Consider the following 21,116-nt stretch of genomic DNA (forward strand, 5'->3'; position numbering starts at 1 on the left):
TAACGTAGGCTTTCGTGTTGCATGCATTTGCTTTTCATGTGGGGGGTAAAGGTTTAATTTTAATAGACATTTTCGATTGCTAGTTCTGTTCTGGTAATAGGAATGAGAAAAAAATGGCATCTTTCACAAGAGCCGTTGTGTCGGGTTGCAACGCTGGGTGATGATCAGTCAAAGAGGGGGCAGCAATCAGACATTTGTCAGGCTGTTGTGCAAGGCTTTTACGTGCCACCCAGCTAATGTCCCATGTAAGGAATCCGTACACTCCTGCTTCCTGGCTTGAGACAGCCTGCGTCTTTCAGCCATGGACAAGTTTTTCCTCTGTGGCTGGTCATCTACACGGAGGTAGATCTAAGAGCGCTCAACATCACCCCTTCCCCTCCTTAACTGCCCGCAGGGAGGAAGCCAGGGAGAAGGGCCTTTTCTCTGCTGGCCACTGGAGTGATTCGAGACCTTCCCGGCCGATTAGACATTCTTCTCCGCTCGTCATTTCCCCTCATGTGTCCCCAAATTTGCCTTCTCGAGGTATTTAGGGTCATTCTTCCTCTTCAATAGGTCCCCCACACAAAACAGTGGGCCTTATTAAGGCCTTGTGTATCTCTTCTACTGGGCACTGCTCACCGGTTCCTTGGAGATAAAAAAAATCTCTGTGGAGAAAAGCAGCGGGCGTTCCCCCTCTCCCCACGTGCCTTAAATTCCTCCCTCCTGATGCGGGTGCAATTTAAATAGCCGGGACCAGCTTTTCGGATTTGCACCTAAGCCCTCTGCCTGGCACTAACGAGGGCTGGGCCCAATTATCTGGGAGTGCTGCCACAAAGCTATCAAATAAAAAAAACGCATCAAGCCACACGCACCCATGCAAACCCAGCGGCAGCTCAGCCCCCTGCTAACGCCAGGAAACTATCACTTGAGCGCCCCGGAGCAGTAATATCGTCCCCCTTCGCAAGCAAGGAGCCCAAGGGTTTAGCAAGCACCGCACAGTTGAAGCAGGAAGAGGAAAAACCAAGGCATAAAAGCAAGCCCATTAGATGGGGCTCCTGCCCCCGCGTGCTGCCCACTGCCCTCCTCTGGTGCGCCCCGCTCACAGCTGCTGTCCAGGGTCCACGCGTCTCCAGGCTGCCCCGGCTGAAGATGCTCAGCCCTGCCAATATCCCTCAGTCTCCTCAACACCTTGCCAGGTGCCCGGGGGCTACCACGGAGGACTGCTCCGGGCATGGCCTGTCCTGGCTGCTGACACCTTTCTCCCTGGTCACGGCGTCTCCCTGAAACCAGGGGGACACCTCGGCATGTCACCCTCTCCCCTCACATGCCAAACTTGGCGGTGGCCTGGCAAAGCTGCCGCAAGCTGCTCCCGCCGGAGTTAATGGAGGCCCGGGAGCAGCTCCCGGGGCCTTTCCCCTGGCTCCCCCGCAGCGACCCCTCCGAGCTGGGACCTCGTTCGCTGCCGGAGGAGCTCCCCATTTGCAAGGGCCTCGGGGTCTCCCGCCCATGACCTGGCTGAGACGCAGGAGATTGGGAGCCCTCAAGGAAATGGGGAGAAAAAGCAGCGATGATCAACCCCGCGGCGTGGTTGGAAACCCCTCTCCAACCCTCTCCCTCGTGCTCGAGGGCCGGAGATAACCATGTCCCCAGGGCTGCAGCCTGTAACACATGGGGATCCCAGCACAGGGGCAAAGCACTGTCCCCGCCATGCCCTCCCAAGAGAGCAGAGGAGGAAGCGAGTGTGACAGGCCCGCTGCAAGACGCTGGCCCCAATCCTGGGAACATCTAGACACGCAGTTTGCTTCGCACACCTGGAGCGATTCCCACTGGCCCGTCAGCGCCTGGCGCCTCCGGGTTGTCCAACACGAGGGCTGGAAGGGACCTCGGGAGGGCGAATCTAGTCCGACCCCTGCTCCGAGCAGCACCAGCCCCAACTCCCTCGTCCCAGCCAAGGCTTCGTCTGCCCAGGGCTGCAACCCCTCCAAGGACAGCGATGCCACCCCCTCTCTGGGCAGCCTGCTCTCGTCTAGCCGAAACCTCCCTCGCTGCAACTGGCCCCCGCCACCCTGAGAACGGCCCTGCTCCCCTCCAGGCGGCCTGCGCGGCATGTCAGCGAGGCTGGGACCGGAGACCTCTTGGCTCTCGTCATGCCAGCAGCCAACCCCCCAGGGACACAGGGGGAAGGAGCCTTTGTCCGGCCCCCAAAGCAGGGGACAGCTTGAGTGGCCTCCGCCACCGCCTCCCCGCGTGCCCCGGGCACATCACTTTGCCCCCTGCCCCCCACCTGCCCGGGGAGGGGAGGCGTGGGCTGCAGCCGGGCTCGGGGGGCGGTGCTCGGGGCAGGCCGGCCCTTACTGGGGAGGGGCCAGCCAGGCCAGGCTCGCTCGCCCAGACAAAGCCTCGCCGGTGCTGCCGGACCTGCCCCGGTAAGGGCTGGGGAGGGGATGCTGTGGGGCTGGAGGAGGGAAGGGCCCGAGCCTGGCCGCACCCGGGAGGAGAGGGGCGGGGGGACCCTGGTCGGGCACGTCTCCCATGGGACGTGCGCTGGGAACGTCCCCCCAAACCGCATCCTTTTCGCTGGGACCCGCACGCCTCGCTTCGGCTGCTTGTTGGGGTGGCCGCACTTCGTTGCAGAGGCTGGCGTGGGTCCGTCCCGTGGGAAACAGGGAGCCGGGCTGGCTCAGGAAGCAGCGTGGCTAGCGGTTGCGGTTGCGGTTGCGGCGGGGGCTGGCCCGCCACTGCCTGGGCCCCAGTCCCCGCTCTGGCCCTGGGCGCTGCTGAAGCCAGCGTTTTCCAAGAGCAGCTGGCAGGGAGAGAGGCGCAGCTGGATGGATGTCTGGGGGTCTCTGGCTCCTGAGCTCGAGCCAGGGGTGCCTGCCTGGAGACACCTGGCCACTTTGGCCTTGATCTCTGTTCCCGTCCTGCCCTAGTGCTGTTAAATACTTGCCCACCTCGGAGAGAAGCGCCAGCTTCGCGCTGCTGCTTGTCCGCACGTGCAGAGCTCTGCACCGGAGGTGAGGCAAATGTCAGAAACAAAGCAGATGCTGGCTCGGGGGTTATATTTTTAGACCTGCCATTGGCAAGAGCAGAGCAAAAGCATTTGCTGGCTGGGACTTCTCGGTCGTCAGAGGTCTGTTGTTATTAGGTAGCCTCGGTTGGAAAGTAATGCACTTCCTTGCTTGGGAGCCAAGGGCAGGCGTCACGAGAGCGGTAAGCAAAGAGGGAAGAGCTGACGGGCAGGATTTCTTTAGGGAGGGCAAGTCTTTTAGCAGACTCCCCTTCTGTGCTGGTCACCGGAGAGACCCACAGGACGCCAGCCACGAGCCACAGCAAAACAGGGAGCACGCAGAGAGCCAGCAGCATCAATGTTGCAAGGGGACCCGGGCTGAACTCTGGCTGCTCAGCCAAGAGCCTCATCCCGCAGGCACTCGACGGCCCTTCCCGGGAAGCCCTGGGAAAAGGGGCAGGGCCAGCTGAGCTGGGATTAGCCCCTCGCATGCCAGGCACCGGCCACGGTGTCACCAGGGTGCTAGCAGATCTGTCCCTAGCTGCTGTTGGGACAGACCTTTCTGCCCCAGTTACGTGGCGTCTCTGCGTATGGGGCGGCAGGCCAGTTGTTCCCATTGCTCCCGTTTCCACCCACCCTGCAGTGCCGACCGTGCCCTCCACGCCCTCGGCTCTGTGCCGGCTTTTCCTCCTTGTCCGCATTCCTCCCCAGCTTCTTCCCCCATCCAGGATCCCTTCCTGTCCTAACTCCACCCCGCCCCACATTTCTGCGCACGTCTCCTCCTCTGCCCCCGCACTCGCGCTCGCACCCCTGGACCCGCTGCTCAGCCCCGGTTGCAGGCAGTGGGAACGATGCATAGGGCCTCTGCATCTCCCCAGGGGTCCACGGTGTTGGGGGTAGGACCCACGTCGCCGGTCTCCAGCCTCATTGCTCCGATCATCGTGACTGAGGCAGCGGCTTCGGCCTGGCTGCTCGTGGGTCTTTGCTTGTAGCTCAGAGGATGAAGCAGGGCTGGGACACCTCTCCCAGTGTCATACCAACCTCCCTCTCTTTTGTCCTCCCCAGGTCTCAGAGCCATGAAGCTGAATGAGCGAAGCCTGGCCTTTTACGCCACCTGCGACTCCCCCGCCGACAACGCCGGCTTCCTCTACAAGAAGGGCGAGCGCAACACGGCCTACCACAAGCGCTGGTTCGTGCTGAAGGGCAACATGCTCTTCTACTTCGAGGAGAAGGACAGCCGGGAGCCCGTGGGCGTCATCATCCTGGAGGGCTGCACGGTGGAGCTGTGCGAGGCCGCGGAGGAGTTTGCCTTTGCCATCAAGTTCGGCTGTGCCAAGTCGCGCACCTACATCCTGGCGGCCGAGAGCCAGGCCGCCATGGAGTCCTGGGTCAAGTCGCTGTCGCGGGCCAGCTTCGACTACATGCGCCTGGTGGTGAAGGAGCTGGAGAAGCAGCTGGAGGAGATGCAGTGGGGCCTGGCCGGCTGCCGCAGAGTCCATCGGAGGTCGCCCATCTACCGGAAGGGCAAGCTGGCTCTGGGACCGGACCCTGCGGCCATAGCTGTGGAGCTGCCGCCACCCCAGGAGAAACCCCCGGGCCCGTCTTGTCCCTCCCTGAAGGAGAACGGCTGTGCAGTGTGGAATAACACCCAGGGCGTGCAGGACCTGCCCGACGGGGGCATCCCCGGAGGCCCTGCCGACTCAGGGAGCAGCTGTGAAGTCAGCCCCAAGCCACCTCCCTTGCCACCTCGCCGACGCGCCTCCTCCGGCAATAGCCGTGGCACGGGACCCGTGGCAGTGGAAAGCCGTGCGTGCCCAGGCACGGCGTCTTTCTCCAGGCTGCACGACTGGTACGGCAGGGAGATCATCCAGCTGCGGAGAGAGTGGCTGGAGAGCCGGAGGAGCCACCAGCTGTGACGGGGGCTCTCTGAGCAGGACGGCAAGATGGGGTTGGAGGGGAGACTCATTCGGAAACGCTGAGCTGTCTCTGCCATCTGCCTGGGTGTGAGCCAAGCCTGAGACACGCTCACGCGGTGCCGACCTGTCAGCAGGAGGGGGAAAGTCCCCGTCTCCTGTCGCACGCCTGGCTCTGGCGGGGATTTAAGCGAGAAGCTCTTGCCTTTCCCCGGCCGTCGGCAGGGTGGACGTGGCAGAGGCGGTGGCTGTTCCTGACTCTGCCTCCCGATTCCTGCCCTTCCTCCTGTGGCAACGTGTCCTGCTTGGCCCTTCTGTTGCAGGCCACCGACTTTAGGCCCGGTGGTCCAGGCTCGCGCTTGAGAAGCAACATCTCCGAGAGGTTTTTGGAGACGTCCCTCCGGGCTCCACGTCCCACGCGGACCTGCTGTGGGAAAAGCTTCCAGGTCTGACAGCATCTGTCCCTGTCCGCAGGCCTCACATTTCTGCAGCATCCGACGTGCCAGCTGCAAGGCGGGGATGAGAAGAGGGGGGTTTCTGCTGCAATCTGCTGCCACGCTGGGAGTCCGCTTCCCCGCGGCTCAGATCAGCTCTTTAGCCCGCCTGGCCCCTGCAACACTGGACGTCAGAAATATCAGGCCTGCTCAAAGCCCAGGGCCTGTCGTCATTGCTGCGGCACCGGGCAGGGGCAGATTTTCTGCATCGTTCTCAGGCCTAGGTCTCACCAAACTAAACAGCAGCCAGGAGGTGAATAGCAACGGTGGGCCAGTCTCGGTCAGGATTCAGGGATGAGGTTGGACTTCAGTGTTACGGGGCTCTGAAGAACGACATCCTCGTTGAGGAAGGATGATTGCCCCTGCGGCAGCTGAGCACCGCAGGCACACGCGAGGAGGCTTTGCCAGAGTGCGGACTCTCTGTTTCGGAAGATGCTGTTTTCTTCATCGAAAGCCATGTGTTTTCATTGCTTGTGTCATGCTCCCCTGGTTGTCCCTAGATCTTTCTGCTTTTGTCCCCCTCCCCTTGACATGGCAGAGAGGGAGGGATGCCTAGGGTTGAAGTCACCGACTTGTGCCTACCTGCAGCTTGGTTGAGCTCCTTGTTGTAAAATCAAAAGGAAGCACAATCTGTCCCCATCGGAGAAGGGCGCATACGGCAGATTCCTCCTTTCTGTTTTAAATGGGACAAAACCATGCCACAGATAAAGGCCTTCTGCAGAGGTGTCTTCTCAGAGAAGTTATTTCAGGTGTTGCCCCGGGGGTGGGAGCATCATCCTCGTTAATGGCAGCAATACGCCCCCATTTCAATTACATACCACGAGTCCCTGGAACTGGTAGGTGGGATTGCACCAGAGCAGAGTAGCCATCACAATAATACACCAAACCATGTAGCTTAACCTTTGGTAACTTTTCTTTTAAACTAAAAACCAGATGCTGTCCCCATCACAGCTCAGAAGGATTGTGTCCTTCTAGTGAACCAAAAATCACATGTTATTTTATCTCATCCCAATGAGGAACTGAAGACTTCTGATGTTTCCTTTTTTAAATTCCCTTTACTCCTGAAGCGTCAGAGGTGCTGGCTTCGTTCACTGCCAGCATCTTTTTTCCATTCCGTTCTGGGACAGGGTCTCCGTCACAACCTAGCAAATGCTCCTTTCCACTTTAACAATGACATCCAGTTCTCGGCAGCGTTGAACTATACCAAAGACTGACCGAGTGTATAGCAGCCTCCCAGGGCTTGTATCGCGAGGTCCCTTCCACACTCCTTGGGTTGGATTCCCGGTACATAGCGTTGAACAGGCCACAGCCTTTCTGCCAGAGCGGTGTATGTGCCTGCATGAGGGTGTCTTATTTATTGCTAATACTGATAGGCCGGTGGTAAGGTCTGCATTGAAACAGAATTCCTCTCCGGAGCGCTGCATCAGCGCCTGCCACACTCGACTTTCCCAGGGAAAGGAGGGCAAAACTTTCAGGGCTGAAAACACGGTGTAGCCCTTGGTGAAGGTACCTTGCAGCAGCTCGCAGGAAATCTGGTGACCTGCCTCTGTCGAGCACGCCTGGCTTTCAGGGATGTTAAAAATAGATAGGAAAACAGAGACTCTCGCTCTAGATTCATAGTGTTTCTTAGGAGCTGGCATTTGTGTCTGTCCAGGGAACTGCCATGACAAAGCCTAGCTTCTGCTGCGCAAAGTGAACGGTTAACTAGAGCCACGTGATCGAGCGACGCAGAGCTCCACTTCCATCGTATGGCAGTGGTAGGTTGACAGTGTTGCACGTGTCCTAGGAGCTGTTAAAACCCATCAGTGGCAGCTTCATCCCAGGTGTAAGTCCAGTGGAGTTACCTCCTGGAGGGATCTGACATTACAAATGCACACACTGTAGTGTAAGAGGGGAGCTCGCCTGGACTGTGTGGAAAGGGCCTTTGAAGTGGCCTTTTCAGCATAACAAACCGCATAGGTTGCCAATGGCTTCTGCCTGCCGAAGGCTACAAATAAGATCTAACTTGCAAATGGTAATGTGCTGCCCTGCAGGGAAATGCTCTGCGGGCTCACAGCCCTGGGCACGGCAGAAATGCCTGGGCAGAAGGAAACAACACTTAAGCCCTGTGTACGGCTAAGCCAAGATCCTAGCCTTGACGTCTGGGCTAGTTGTCTCTGTAAAGCGAAGTGTCATTTGCCAGGTGGGGGGAACAAAAACCCTCCTGGCAGAGAGAACAGGAACACATTAGTCAAAGAGAACGACCCGACCCACAAGCCCAGGATGCTACGTGTCGTGCTTCGTGAGCTGTGCCAAGGCTGCTACCGAGTCCTATCTAACTATGTATTTGTGTAGCTGTTTGTGCATCTCGCACGTCATTTGTGAACACTAAGACAACCCACTAGAGGACTGTGACCCACGTGAATTAGGCCGTGTTATGTATTTTGGTGGGGCCTGTCCCTCCACATGTGTTGCGCCTCATTGTTATTTATGGTGTTCCCCCCATTGTTATTTATGGTGTTGCCCCGTGGCTGTTCCTGATGTACCCCTGAATTTTGTAATTTGCAAAAGGGGAGGTTTGGCCTTGTCTGGTCCACTTCCTACCCCGTTTGTGGAAGAAAGCAGCGTCATTAAAATGCTGGATGGCCGTCGTTTCCGTTCTCAGTGGTTCTGCGCCTGGCCCTTCCCACAGAATAGATCCGAGTCCTTGCTAAGATAAAAGCTATTGCAGAAATGCTGCTTGGGTGAGTTTGCCCCTTACGTGCCAGGCTTTGCGCGTGACCTGTTAAAATTAAATACGTGCATAGGTTTTAGCTCCAAATCCTGGTCCCAGAGGAGTTCTGACATTCACTTACGTTGTACCAAGGTTTAACCTGTAGCAATTTTACACAAAGGGGAAACCACATGCAGGTATCGCAAGTCGAATGTGGGTTTACAGCTCTTCTGCTGGCTGGTTTGTAGAAACACTCAGGACTGCTGCCAGCTACAGGAACTACTGCACTAGCTCAAGCGGGGGCAGCTCAGACTTGTAATACTGAAAGTCCTTGGTGATCAGACGGCACTGATTGCCCCGGTGTGGGAGCCTTCACACTTACAGCAACGCTATCATAGAGGCTTCACAGCTTGGGCTGCGGCCACTCTGCTGTCCAGCAACTGGAGCGCAGCATTACAGCAGGAGGGGAGCAGTTAGATGTAAAGGGATAAAAAAAAGCGTTCTGTACCATGAAAACAGCTGCAATGCCATCACTGTCCATGAATACACTGATACCCAAGCACTAGAGCACTTCAGGGCACCATGGCTCTTTTCAATCTGATAACTGCCTTTTTAGCATTAGTGGATGTGCAAAGTGTAATAAACCTTGTAACCTAAACCACCCCTTGTCCCTCCGTGAAATCTCTCTGAAGTGTATTGGTGCAGGGCAGATGCAGGATGAGTTTTGTTTGCTTGGTAACAACAAGCGTGGAAAAATCGCAATTCAGAGAGCAACGTTCATCACTTTTTCTGGCTGATGTGAGCTACGAGGGGGAGCTCAGGAGATGAGAAGCCAAATGCAAAGCAATGCAGCCATGGGCTCGGGCTGGCTTGACAGTGAAGAAGGTGGATTTATTAACAGAGCTTCCCCACATGATATTTTCACACATACAAAGCATCCTAAAGGTTGCCAGCTTGGGCAATAGCAGAAGTATCATCAGATGGAAGACAGACTGTCTGCAAACACATGGCAGAGTTTATTTTTCTTTGATAATCCAAGCCTCCAGAATCAAATATTTTCATTAGCCCTCACCTTCATTAAGGATTGTGCAAACTACCAGCTCCATGTGTCCTAGGGAATACTTGCTCAAAATTCACAGCTAACAGCACTCAAGTGATTGCAAATATGTCCACAAAACCTGGCCTCCAATGTATTCATGCTTGGAAAAAATTGCTCAGCTCTTTCCTGCAGAGAAACCCCAGGTCTCTGGGACTTCAGAGCCCAGGGGTATTACACCGTGGGGACCACTGCCCAGCCAAGTGCCATGTCATGCGGATTCTGCGCCCGCTGAAACCAGTAGCAAATCTTCCATTGATTTCTGTACTGCAGGGTCAAGCCCCGGTGCAGAGGAGAGGCCTGAGCGCTCGTACGTCTTACCGAAGCCAGTGGGTGCTGAGTGGGGTCAGCGTGCCTCAGGACCAGGCCCGCAGTGAGAAAAGAGGGTGTTGTAAATGAGAAGAGCCCTCACTTACTGCAGACTGGCTCCCAGTCCTGTGTGAGGGACGCCCCAAACTAACTGGCAGCATCTTCAAAGAGCCTCTTGCCACCCCGCACAGCCCCTCGCCAACACACAGCTCGGGGGGCACGTCCACGCTCCAACCCTACGGTGCCCTCAGCAGACCCTGACCTGCGAACAAGGCAGCTAGGTGTGCACAGGGCTGCAGCTGGCCGATTAGCACGTGGTGCTAACGAACCCTGCTGCAGCGCCATGACAGCGTGGCGATGCCACTCCTGGTTCAGAAAGTCGGGGTGGCCTCGCCCGGCCTGGTAAGCGCAGGTGCACGGCGCTTGTAACTCTGTCTGGAGATGCCCTGCTGCTCCGAGAGAGGGTTGCTTTGCCTGCAGTGCCTCACCGCGGGCCGAGCCTTTGGCAGGGACTTGCCAGCAGCTCCTCGCACACAGCGCAGCAAGATTAGGCCAAAGTTTTCCAATTTTCTTCTTTCTTTATGGGTAGGGAACCCTGGCAGGGTGGTGACTTGTGGCAGCTCCTCCCAGGGCAGCGGCAGATTTTGCACCACGATCCGGACGGCGCTCCAAGTTGGTGAAAAACTTTTACCAAAGCGCCTCCACGTTGAGCGGGAGAAAAAGCTGAGGCGTTTGGACCCGCACGGCCAACGTGCTTCAACAATTCCCCCCGACGAGGCTTTTTGCTCAGTAGCATTCACTGTATTCAGCAGGTACTTCGAGTACTTCCCAAACCAGACACCTCCTGTCCTGTGTCTTTAGCCAGCTCCATCGCAGCTGAGACCTGAGTCCGGCCCCATCTCTAAGAACAGGAGCAAAATGGGGGGTGGTTTAGAAAATGCTGCTTCGCCCAGAGCCGCTCCCAGGCCCGCTGAGATCGGCAAGTCCTGTGGGCTCCCCTGGGCTTTGGATCAGGCTGCAGACGTGCTCCTTCCTCTTCCCCGGGGCTGGGAAGCAGAGCGGGACCGTGTCTGAGCTGGCAGGGCCTGTCCCCGCGTGAAGATACAGCTGAAGGACCCCATTTGCACGGGGATTTGGGGTGTAAATGCTCCTGTGATGACAGGGCACGGAGGCAGTCAGCCGTGTTAGTGCAAACTCCGGGCAGAGATGCCCCTTCCGCAATGACTAAGTCAGAGAGGTGCGAGCTCTCGCAGGCCGTCAGCATCTGATGAAGAGAGCTCAGGCTTGTAAACGCTTACGGCCTCTCTGGTTTAGCCCGTGTATAAGGTGCACCACCGCCCTGCCTTCTGGGACGGATGGTAATGCTCGCAGTGCCTCGGTTCAGTGCCCCAAACTCACCCTGGCCAACTGCTCCGTGTCCGCGTGTCTTTAACCCCCTGCTTTCCCCCGCGGCTGCAGAGGAGCGTGGTCCCTGGGAAGCACCCGGAGCTACCGCCGCTCTGCCCGTGGCGCTGCCTCCCAGCCGTCGTACCAGATTCTCCAGTGCACCGAGGCCGGACGTGCATCCACCCCCAGTTTCTTGGATCCAGCCTCCATCAGCCTGCCGGGGCAGAGATCACAGGTCTCTCTCGCCTATTGAATTGTCTTGCTTGCAATGTGGTGCCTGCTCCGTCTTGCAGGCCTGGCTGCCTCAGCTGGCCCTTTCCTGGCCTTAATGAACTCCCTCGGGTCTCCTTTCCAGTGGAATCACTGGTAATTAGCTGCCTCATAAAACAGGGAGCAGCTGGGCCCAGGCACAATGGCATGAAAATGGAGCGCTGGTCTGGGAAGTATCGACCAGCAGCGCTGAGCTGGGACGAGACGCAGGCCCTTTGCCCCCGCAGAAGCACAGGCCCTTTCCAGGGAGGAGGGGGAGGGAGGGCAGATTCGCTGGGACCCGGACCACGCACCCACTGCCCAGACCAGAGCCCTGCATCTGAGTACTTCCCGGCGTCAGGACAGACCAGCTGCGGGCTTTCCCACTTGTGTGCCATCCCAGTGCAAAGCACAGGAGAGCTTCAGCACGAATGAGGCATCCCAGGACAACTCAGCCCCAGCAAGCAGACCCCACGATGTAGTCTTAGCAGCGACGGCTCCACGACGTGCAGGTCAGCCCCGGAGCTGAGGAGCGCGATCTGCATGGCATGCGGAAGTACATGGGGCAAACACTGCTGACCCAACGCCCTGCCAACACCTGGCTTGAGCTTGGAGGGAGACGACTGTACCGGGGGTGACCAGCCCCTCTCGTGCATGGACCGGCACATCCGTAGCTCAACAAACCCGAGCCTCGCCAGGTCCTGTGGGACGCGGCGGCAGAGTAAACCATCCCAGGTGACCCAGGGAGTCTGTAGCATGGCTGGGGCTCTTGGCTGCTAGCTAAGCACTGGATCCCCAGCCCCGGCTCTCCAGGACTTACCTTGCTTTACTCTGGCCGATATTCAGGAGTGCCACTCGCTGGATGCTTTCGGGCAGCTTCACGGCACCTGGCACCCCTCATCTTCCCCAGGAAGGCAAAGACGCTGCAGCCGCATGGCTGTGATGAGAGACTGGGCCAAGGGGGAGCAGAGGACTGGAGATGGGTGCCCTCGAGCATGGTCTGGTAGCCCTGGGCTTCTGGGCTATGACAAAGCTGACGCCTCATTTTTGCACTGGCTACTGGGCACTGTCAGCATCTGCCTGCAGGGCTGAGCAGCGTCCACTGCTCAGGCCTCCCCCCACCCTCCTGCGGAGAGGATGGTGTTACTCTGCGGAGACCAAGAGATGAGGGAGGACACGGCTTACCTGAAGTCAGGCAGTGAGTCAGTGGCACAGCTGAGACTAGGATCCAGGAGTTGCGTCGGGGGCAGCGTAGCAGAGGGAATCCTGCCGCTGCTTTCTGAACGGGCACGCTGCTCCCTGCTCACAACGGCGCGAGCTGGCGGTATTCGCCGAGCGCAGAACGGTGCAGACGGACGCAGCCTGCACATGCCGACTGCCAGCTTCCCGCGCGAGGCCACGCGGCACCCGGACGAGAGCATCTCAGAGGGGAGCTGGGCCCCAGGCCCTGATTTTAGCAGAGCGTCCAGGGGCCGGCTGAACTGCTGCAGCAATGAGCCACGAGGGTCTTCTATGTGGCTGGTGGGTTGGGGCCAGGGCGGATCTGGGGGGTGCAGTGGTGCAGTTGCACCCCGCTGTGATTCCTGCTCTGCCCAAAGTTTAAAACCAACTGCCCGGCGGGGCGACATTTCTATTCTGGCATCGCTTGACTTCATGGCTTGTTCTTATCTACCTGATTCCTCCTAAACTCTTCGCTCCGCAGCTGTTAGGGACCCTCTCTCCTTTATTAATGGTTTTCATGTTCCACTCATCAAGCTGGCCTCTGTTCTGCAATGCTGCTCTTAGCTGCTCCTGGTATTGTAGCTCCTATTTCGCAGCCCCGCGGGCTGTTTTTAACTCTAGCTAAAAACATGAACTCAGGCATGGAAACGTTAACTCAGGCAAACGTTAACATTAACTCAGGCGTGGGAAGACCTTTCAGTGACACATGGGATGCATGTCAAGATGCTCAAGGAGGCTTTAGGGGTCTGAAATATTCCAATGGCTACAGGACTAAAGGAACAACAACTTTTGATGACTATTTGCCTAGCTGGTTGAGTTTTTTAATATATAATGAATGAGATAGCAAATGAATGCGCACTCCAATACAGTTCTAGTTGTCTCTGCTTCTGTGTTAAACTGAAGAGCATAGCCCTAGCGTATCAGTAACGCTTCTAGTTTCTTTTTTCCTGGAGAAAAGTGTGTTGTGCTCTATGTGATGGTGCATCGCACCTTCCTTTTCAAAATCCACAGCTAGGGCTACGCAGCAAGAACCATGTGTCTCACCCCATCTACCGAGCCGTCAAAAGCTGGCGCCTGGAGCGTGGTCTAGAAGAAGAGGGAGCCAGGCAAAGGGTGGGCGGGGCGGCTGGAGGAAACCACACAGAACACAACAAACCCATGCGCCGAAGTTATTATACAACTTCTGTATTTAGTGGCTCTTTACAGAACTTGTTCCTTTTTAAAATTTTTAACAAAGTTCATCAATCTCATAGAAACTTTTGAAGTACAGTACATGAGCCTAACAAAATGTGATCAACATGTCCCACTAGCTTTTAGTACAACAGGATTTCGGTGTTCGGAAAGACTATGCTAAGTGCTTCATCAAATCCCGTTCCACTAAAGCTAACACTAGCACACTAAGAAGAACAGTAGTCAATGCGAATGCCTAGACCTTCGATGGCGTGTTGGGGTTGAACCAGTAAAAATCATTGCGTCGGACAAGCTCTCACTTGTTTGGACAGGGCTACCGTCGCTACAACGTGGCAGGTGGGATCTGGGCCTTGCATGGAGGCGAACGGAGTTGTTTTTAAAATTGGTCATTAACTACCACCCGAGTATAAAAATACCTTCTCTTCTGATAAAAACGTGTCCAGTGGGGAACTGTTCGATGCATAGCCTCAGTGCCTGCAGGACGCGCGCTCCTGTCCTGTCGAGTGTCAGCGGGGGTGGCAGTCCGAGTGGGGTGGGGCAGTCCCTTGCATGCTGTACTTCGGCGCTTGCAAAATGCATTAAAAAAAACCCCTAAACAAAACAAAACAATACAGAGCAAACCAACACGACCCACGGATGCGTCTCTCAAAGGCATTTGCATAAGCTGGGGCTAGATCACAGGGGTGGGTAGAGAGAAATCTCAGTCCGCCCATCGCAGCAAGGGCAGGGAGAACCGCGCGGTCCAGGGGCGACTCGTAGCACGGAGATCTGGGCTCCTCTCCTTCCAGGTGGTGCCACGGGTCTGACCCGGTGCCCGCTGAAATCAGCCAGAAGACTGTCTCCCGTGGGCTTTGGGTCAGGGCCTGGGGCGCCAAGGCAGCAAGCAGCTTACAGTTCACTCTGCACATGTGATGAACCTCCCCCTTCCCCCCTCCAAGTCAAGGCACCTGCTTAAAAGTGCTTTGCTGAATTGGGGCCCGGCTCCATCACCAAGGACCCGCCACCGAAGCCCAGGGAGGCACTGGGGCAGTGCAGGGGCCAGCGAGCAATTTTTGAAATGGCCGGCACTGTCCGCGTGCGACCGAGGTGGAAGCAGGCCTTTTCTGGGCCGAGGCGTCCTGCCCTGTGCTGAGCGGGGTCAGGGCCTGTCTCCTGTCGCTTCGGCAGAGAGCAGTCCAGGACTGATGTGAAAGGTGACATTTCAACAGCCGCCCCGGAGGCTGATCCTCACTCCCGGGCGCTCTCTCCGTGGCCCTAACTCTAGGAACCAAAAAGGTGCTGATTCAGCCGTGCCAGCTGGATTCGACTAAAGTGAAAACAAACCAACCCAAAGTCCGTTCGGGTCCCGGAGGCGAGCCGGCGGTTTGTATCTTTTTAGGGCTCGTCCTTTAAGCGCTGACCCTCGAAGGCTTTGAACTCAGAGGCCTCTCACTTCAAATAGACCAAGGCTGCAGAGTGAGGGTATCCTGCTGGCTGGTGCTCCCTGCAGCACTGGAGCGGATGCATAAGATGTGGTGCGGTCGTGAGCGCCGCCGAAGTTTGTTACTGTCGAATGGGACACGTCGAAGATGTGCACACCCGGGCGCCTGTGCCTTCTCTCTCGAGATCAGAGCCGCGGGTGCTTTCACTGGCTCTTGCCAAGGGACAGAGAGCTTTGCCGCCAACAGCTGTCACTGATCCGTTCGTTTTGGGTTATCACAGGTTACTATCTAGAGGAAGTGTAAGGAGTTATGTGCCATGCTACATCTTGTTCAGGAAGGCTACTGCAGACATTTCTACAACATATACAACTGCACGTGACATTCTGTGTTACAAAGGTTTCAAAACATACCACCAGGACTAAGTACATACTTGATGGCATCCAGGTTTTCAATTTAGAGTCTTCACAGACTATAACATAGTCTCTGCAAAGGGCAAGTAATGCAGTGTCTTACAGACAAATGTGGAAAAACCGCTATTCAAAAGTTTATTAAATTTGGTCAGTCTCATAGTGCTTCTTGATGGCTTTGATCAGTAAGTCTTTTTTTTTTTTTTGTTTTTAATCTCATCCAGTGGCAAACTACAAGACTTCAGTGTACATTTAATGACACAACTGCTACATCATCTTGATTTTATAGCTATCTTTAATATCAAAGCAGCTTAAGCTGTTAATAAATTCCAAAGTATCCTTTTATTAAAATATCTAAAAGAGGTCTATAAATATTTTTTTTTCTAAAAGTGTTCCCAGTTTTTCACATTTAAAACAAAGACGGGGCATCTGTTCTGCTTGGGTTTCGTTGTCCCCTTCCACGGAGGGCCAAGAGGCAGAAGACAAAGGCTGAGCTTTCCCTTCGCTTTCTCATGAACCCAGTGGGTTTTCTCTTCTGTTGTCAGTACGTGATATAATTAACAAAATATATATATGTGTGTGTACGTGCACTCCAGGACGCCCGCACTCATCGGCAGCCCAAAGGGCTGGGCAGATCCCCGGGCACGGGGCGCGGAGGCGCGGGTCAGAACTCCCACTCCAGCGACTCTTCTCGGTTCGCGGCCCGCTCTAGCCGGTGGATGATGTTGCTGAGGTTGGCCATCTTCTCGTGCCTCCGCTGGATGTTTGTGTTCAGCTTCGTGCTCTGCTGTAACGAGCCTGTGTCTGTGGCGGGACTCGAACTCTGCACTTTGGCAGAGGCGGTGTTTGGCAGTGATGGGGAGATGGGAGCGGAGGAGGAGGGGACCGGCGAGACGGACATCATGAGGCCTGGAGAGGAAGCTGCCGAGGGAGAGTTCAGGGAGACCTCCAGGCTGCAGCGGGAGGACTCCGAGGCAGATTTAAAGCTAATGGGGTCAGGATGCAGCCTCTCCCCACCCTCCGGCTCCTGGGGCACGTGCTGGGTGGAGCAGTCGGCAGTCCCAGCTGCGTGCGCCTTGCTGGATGCATTGCTGCTCCGTGGGAGGCTGGTGGTGCTGGGGGGGGCCCTCTGGGAGGCCCCCGCACACGTGGTATCATCCTGCTCTTCCTTGAGGCTGGGATGCTGAATGGATGTGGCCACGAGCTCCGGCTCCCTGTCCAGGCCACACAAGTCCCAGTGATTGTAACACTCGCCTTTTTCCCCGGGCTCCGGCTGCTCCTGTTTGACCTGGACCAGGGCCTCGCTTGACCGCCGGGGCTCCGCATCTCTGAAGACCGGCTTCCTGTCCTCCGCCTCTGAATCGGGGCTCTGCGGGTTGGTGCCTCGGAGCGAGCTACCGGCCAGTGAGGTGCCCCCGCAGCCACCCTGCTCCAGGTCCGTGTCATCCTGGGACCCTTCCACCAGCATTTCCCGGCGCATCCGAGACCTGCGACACAAGCACGGCGTGGCTGTAACCGTGGCACGGGACCCTGCGTGGCTCTGGCTGGCTCCGCACGGTCACTGTGCCGCGGGGGGATGAAGCCCCTGGGGGCCTGGCATGTGTAGGGCCGTGGGCTGGGCTGGGGCAGCACGTGGGCTGACTCAGTGGCTTTCGGGCTCATTGGCCCTGCCAGAAAACTAACTGAACAATGCATCCCCTCAGGGACATGAGCGGCAGGAGACAGCCAGCAGCCAGGTGGAAGGAAACAGCTCTGCTCTTTTTTTGCCCCTTTCCCCCCCACTTTTTCAATACGTTTTTAACCACACGGAGGCAAATTCAATCTGGAAAAGTCAGAGCAAACCGGAGTGCGGCACCACTGCTGCGAGAAATCCCCGGGAGCTGATGCTTGGGCCTGCCCACACCCTGCTCCGGTCCCCTCGGTCATTCCCCATGGGTCCGGTGGGGGCCGGACGGCAGAGGGAGCACCCTGCGCCCTGCCGTGGGCCCTGCACCCTCGGCCAGCCGGGTTCTGCTTGGGGCTGCGGGACGCGCAGACTCTCCAGCGCACCCGGGGCAGGGCCTGTCTCGGCCCGTCTCCTGGAGCGGTCACCCCCAGCCCCCTCCCCCCGGATGCCAGGCAGACCCTCGCCCGCTTCTCGTGTCCAAAAGCCACAGCCAGAGCCCTGCCTAGCGCCCGTCCCCCCAGACCCGCTACCTGTAGTTGTGGAACCAGTTGATGACCGTGTTGGTCTTGAGGTTGAGCTGGAAGGAGAGCAGCTCGATGGTCTGCTGCGAGGGGTAGGGCTCCAGCTGATAGGCCTTCTTCAAGGCCTCCTTCTCCTCCGGTGCCAGCACCACACGGGGCTTTTTGATCTGGAGGAGGCTGAGGTCCTGGGGCTGGAGGCTGGGGCTGGCGCACTCCGAGCGGGCGTTCGGCGACTCGCTGTCCGAGCTGGCGCTGATCAGCCCGTAGCGACGCTTCAGATACGCTGCAGGGGCGAGAGGACATCCAGCCCGTGTGTGAGGCGGCCTGTGCTGCTGGCAGCTTCCCCCTGCCCTCCCTTGCTGTGGGACCACTGGGCACCCCCGGCAGACCGTCAGGAGAGCATCTGCCATTGAACCGGCCATGCCGAGCTCCGGAGCAGCACGGCCTTGCTGCAGGAAACCCACATTGCTGGGAAGTGCCCCTGCCTCACGCACTGGTGCTTCATCCCTCCGGAGAGCCGGGAAGAGCCCCGCACTGAAGGGACGGGGAAGCCGTCACATCCGTGGCCTTTCTGCCCATCTCCCCAGCACCCTCCCCACCAGGAGGAGTGGGATGGGCTAGGCATCCTTGGACAAGAACCGCCTTGTTTGTACCAATCAGCCCCCCAGTGCCATCAGGCAGCATTGCTCATTAGCCCTCGATCGCATCACACTCGATCCCAGGAGAGGTCCAGGACGGCCCGCAGCCCGGGACATCCCTGCCGCAGTCCACGTGTGTAGAGCGGGTGGCACATCTCACCTCCTGACTGACGCCAGCGTGTGACTGGGGTCAGACCTGTGCCTTGGGAAGCCTCAAAATGCCTGGGGCCAGCTCTGGGCAGCCCCTCTGGACCGACCCCGGGGATGGACCAGGCCCAACAGCTCCAGGCATGCGGCGCTCACCTTTCTTCTCCAACTTCTTCATGTCGCGCAGCTTCTCAACGTTGTGCGGGTCATTGAGCCAGAGCTGCATGCGGACAAAAGGCTCCCTCCCCTTCAAGCTCAGCTTGTGCCAGGGCTTGGGTCTGGAGAGGAGATCGGACACCGAGCCCTGCGTCAGGCCCAGGATGCTCTCCCCGAACAGCCGTTGGCCTTGCGGAGGAGAAGCAGAAGGGGGTTAGACCGCACGTGCCCACAGGGCGGGCTCCTGGGCATGCGAGCCCCATGACAGGCCCTGGGAGCAGTGTAGGACCCCGTGGCCTGGCCAGGGTCCCCTGACACCAGGCTCTGGCTCCACCACCCCATGAAGCTGCCCCTCCGACGGGCCCAGCCCTGCCTCTATTCCAGCCCATGGAGTTGGGGGGACTCGGCTTGCCCGAGGTCGGAGAGGAGCCAACTCTCCCGACTGAGCCAATGCAGTGGTGTGTTGTACGACGGACGTGGCTGGGCCAGCCTGACCCCAGCGCTGTCCCACCTCGCTGCCGCCTGGCCGGGAAGAGCCCTGCTCAGCACCGGCCTGGCCACAGGGAGCTGACCCGAGACCTGGGGGCGCCGTCACTGCTGCGTGCCCGCACCCGCCTCCCCACTGCCAGCCCGAGGCCCTGGAGCGGGGCACATGCGCGATCCCAGGAGCCGCCCCGTGTCCGCACCTAGGTTGTTGTCTGTCAGCACCTCCTTGACCTTCTTGGTGATGGCGTAGGTGTCCAGCTCGGGAGACATGGCGACGATCTCTTGTATGCCCATGGGGCCCTGGCTGCTGGGGTACGTCTTCCCACCCAGCGCGGAGCCTGACCTGCTCTCCGGCTGCTGGTTCTCCTTGCTGCTCTCCAGGGCGAGGGTGAGCGGCTCCTGGGGGGTCTTCTCATGCTCCGAAGGGCTGGGGGGCGGCGAGGGGGACGACTGGGTGTCTCCAGGACTGGCTGCAGGGCACAGGCAGAGAAAAGCATCAGAGCGGCGTACGAGAAAGGCCTCGGAAAGGCTCTCGGGCAAAAAGGCAGCAACGCTGGAGCAGCACCACGACACGAGGGGAGAAATCCCATTGGAAAGGGGCTTCAGCAGAGCTGGCTGGACTGGCACAGGGTGAAACCCACCTGCAGAAGGGCCGGCAGGGACTCCTCAGTTGCAGCCCTGGCACTGGGCAGAGCCTGGCAGACACCAAAGGCCAAAATCCCAAGCAGGGTCCGGCTGATGGCACAGTCGCCGAGGCTCAGTGCCCGCGGCTGCAGGTTGGGAGGTCCCCTGCCAAGGCCCCTGTGCCGTGAGCTGAGGGAAGGGAAGGTCGCGTGCGATTGCTGCAGCAGCATGTGCCGAGGCTGCCGTGGGCACAGCCGCCTGGCAGGACCTGGCCGGGCCTCGCACGCCCCACCGCGATGGAGCAGGCTCTCTTCGGTGCTGGGTGAAGCGCGCCAGTGGTGTCTTGGTTATGGCAGCTGCCCCCAGCTCTCTGCCAGGAGGGTGGGTGGCTGTGCAGAGCCCTGGGCCCTTGGGCTGTTACCCACCCCCAGGCCATGCAGGCAAATGCCCCCCGGCAGCTCCCACGCAAGCCTCAGACTCAGAAAAGACCAGCCCCGGGGCGCACTGGGGACTGCCCTGGCCACCAGCCCCTGCTCCCGAATCCTGCCCCTTCGCACGCCACGGGGGGGGAAGGCATTTAAGGGCAAGCGAACCGTCAGTTCGAATGGGCCTGTTGATACCAAAATCCCCGATAAACCTGCCCACTAATCTCCTCTAATGCCATCCCCTCAAGCCTTTCCCTTTTGCTTAACGACTGTCAATTCCAGTCAAGTTTGATGCCGTCTGGGTCAGACGGGAGCTGACGGAGATTCCCGTCCTGCAATAAATCTCTGGCAGCTCACGTTCAGCGCTCAGCTGGGGGAGGACAGGGGGAGATGGCACTGGGGCTGCGGAGGGGGAGAAATCAATGAAAACTAAACTGTGAATTTGAATGTTGTTTATTGTGCCGATCTGCTGTCGACCGACGCGGCCGGGAGAGCCTGTCACGGCCTTTCCAAAGGGGGGAGAAGAAGGGCCAGTCTTCCAGGCGGACGCTGCCAAGGGCAGCAGTGGTGAGAATAATCAAGGAGAGAAAATGCAGCATTAACATAAACCCCCGGTCACTGCTCTGTTCCAGGCACGAGGCCAAGCGCTGCGCCGGGCTCCCGTTTTTCCCCCTTTATTACACGACTATCAGAAAGCATCTCCGACACAATGCTGCGCAGAGGACTCGTGCAACAACCCGGTCCTGTCCCACGTCCTCGCGAAGGGGTCAGGGAAGGGCTGGGTGCAGCAGCACAGCAGCTTGGCAGAGCCGGACGAAGCAGCCTTTTCAAAGGCTGACGGCGCGAGGGGCGCCGGGGTGCTAGCCTGGAGATGCAGGCCCTGGCCGGGGGGGTGGAAGGGGCACGTGGGGGTGAGATTCACCACACAGCCAAGCAACAGGAGTTCGTCCATGCTGAATTCAAAGGAGGTGAAGGCAGAAAGCACCCAGGGGTGCTGTCAGAGATGGGACAAAAGGCTGACTGCCCACTCCCTTATGAATGCATCTTGCCCCGGCCCGGCTAGTTCTGTCCCGCTGGAGCTCACGGTG

The 21,116-nt window shown here is 58.2% G+C and overlaps 2 protein-coding genes across 2 annotated transcripts in view; one reads left to right on the forward strand and one right to left on the reverse strand.

The window, feature by feature from the left end:
- The first annotated feature begins 4,022 nt into the window (after positions 1 to 4,022).
- Positions 4,023 to 5,706, forward strand: FAM109A (family with sequence similarity 109 member A). Its single transcript, XM_019507242.1, has one exon. The coding sequence runs from the start codon at positions 4,063 to 4,065 to the stop codon at positions 4,900 to 4,902; it is 840 nt and encodes a 279-aa protein (XP_019362787.1). The 5' UTR covers positions 4,023 to 4,062; the 3' UTR covers positions 4,903 to 5,706.
- Positions 5,707 to 13,515: 7,809 nt separating this feature from the next.
- CUX2 (cut like homeobox 2) overlaps positions 13,516 to 21,116 on the reverse strand; it is a gene marked incomplete at its 5' end in the record, with an annotated part of 76,405 nt that continues 68,804 nt past the window's right edge. Inside the window, 4 exons of the mRNA XM_019507241.1 lie at positions 13,516 to 16,852; positions 17,562 to 17,835; positions 18,494 to 18,682; positions 19,180 to 19,449. Coding sequence (XP_019362786.1) covers positions 16,030 to 16,852; positions 17,562 to 17,835; positions 18,494 to 18,682; positions 19,180 to 19,449 — 1,556 coding nt within the window. The remainder of the gene's footprint in view (positions 16,853 to 17,561; positions 17,836 to 18,493; positions 18,683 to 19,179; positions 19,450 to 21,116) is intronic.

This window comes from Gavialis gangeticus, unplaced genomic scaffold, assembly GCF_001723915.1.
Source record: "Gavialis gangeticus isolate Ggan-Ray unplaced genomic scaffold, GavGan_comp1, whole genome shotgun sequence".
Lineage (NCBI taxonomy): Eukaryota > Metazoa > Chordata > Crocodylia > Gavialidae > Gavialis > Gavialis gangeticus.

Bases quoted from the DNA above. Each gene is read 5' to 3' on its own strand.
- FAM109A (XM_019507242.1), top strand. From the start codon at position 4,063: ATGAAGCTGAATGAGCGAAGCCTGGCCTTTTACGCCACCTGCGACTCC.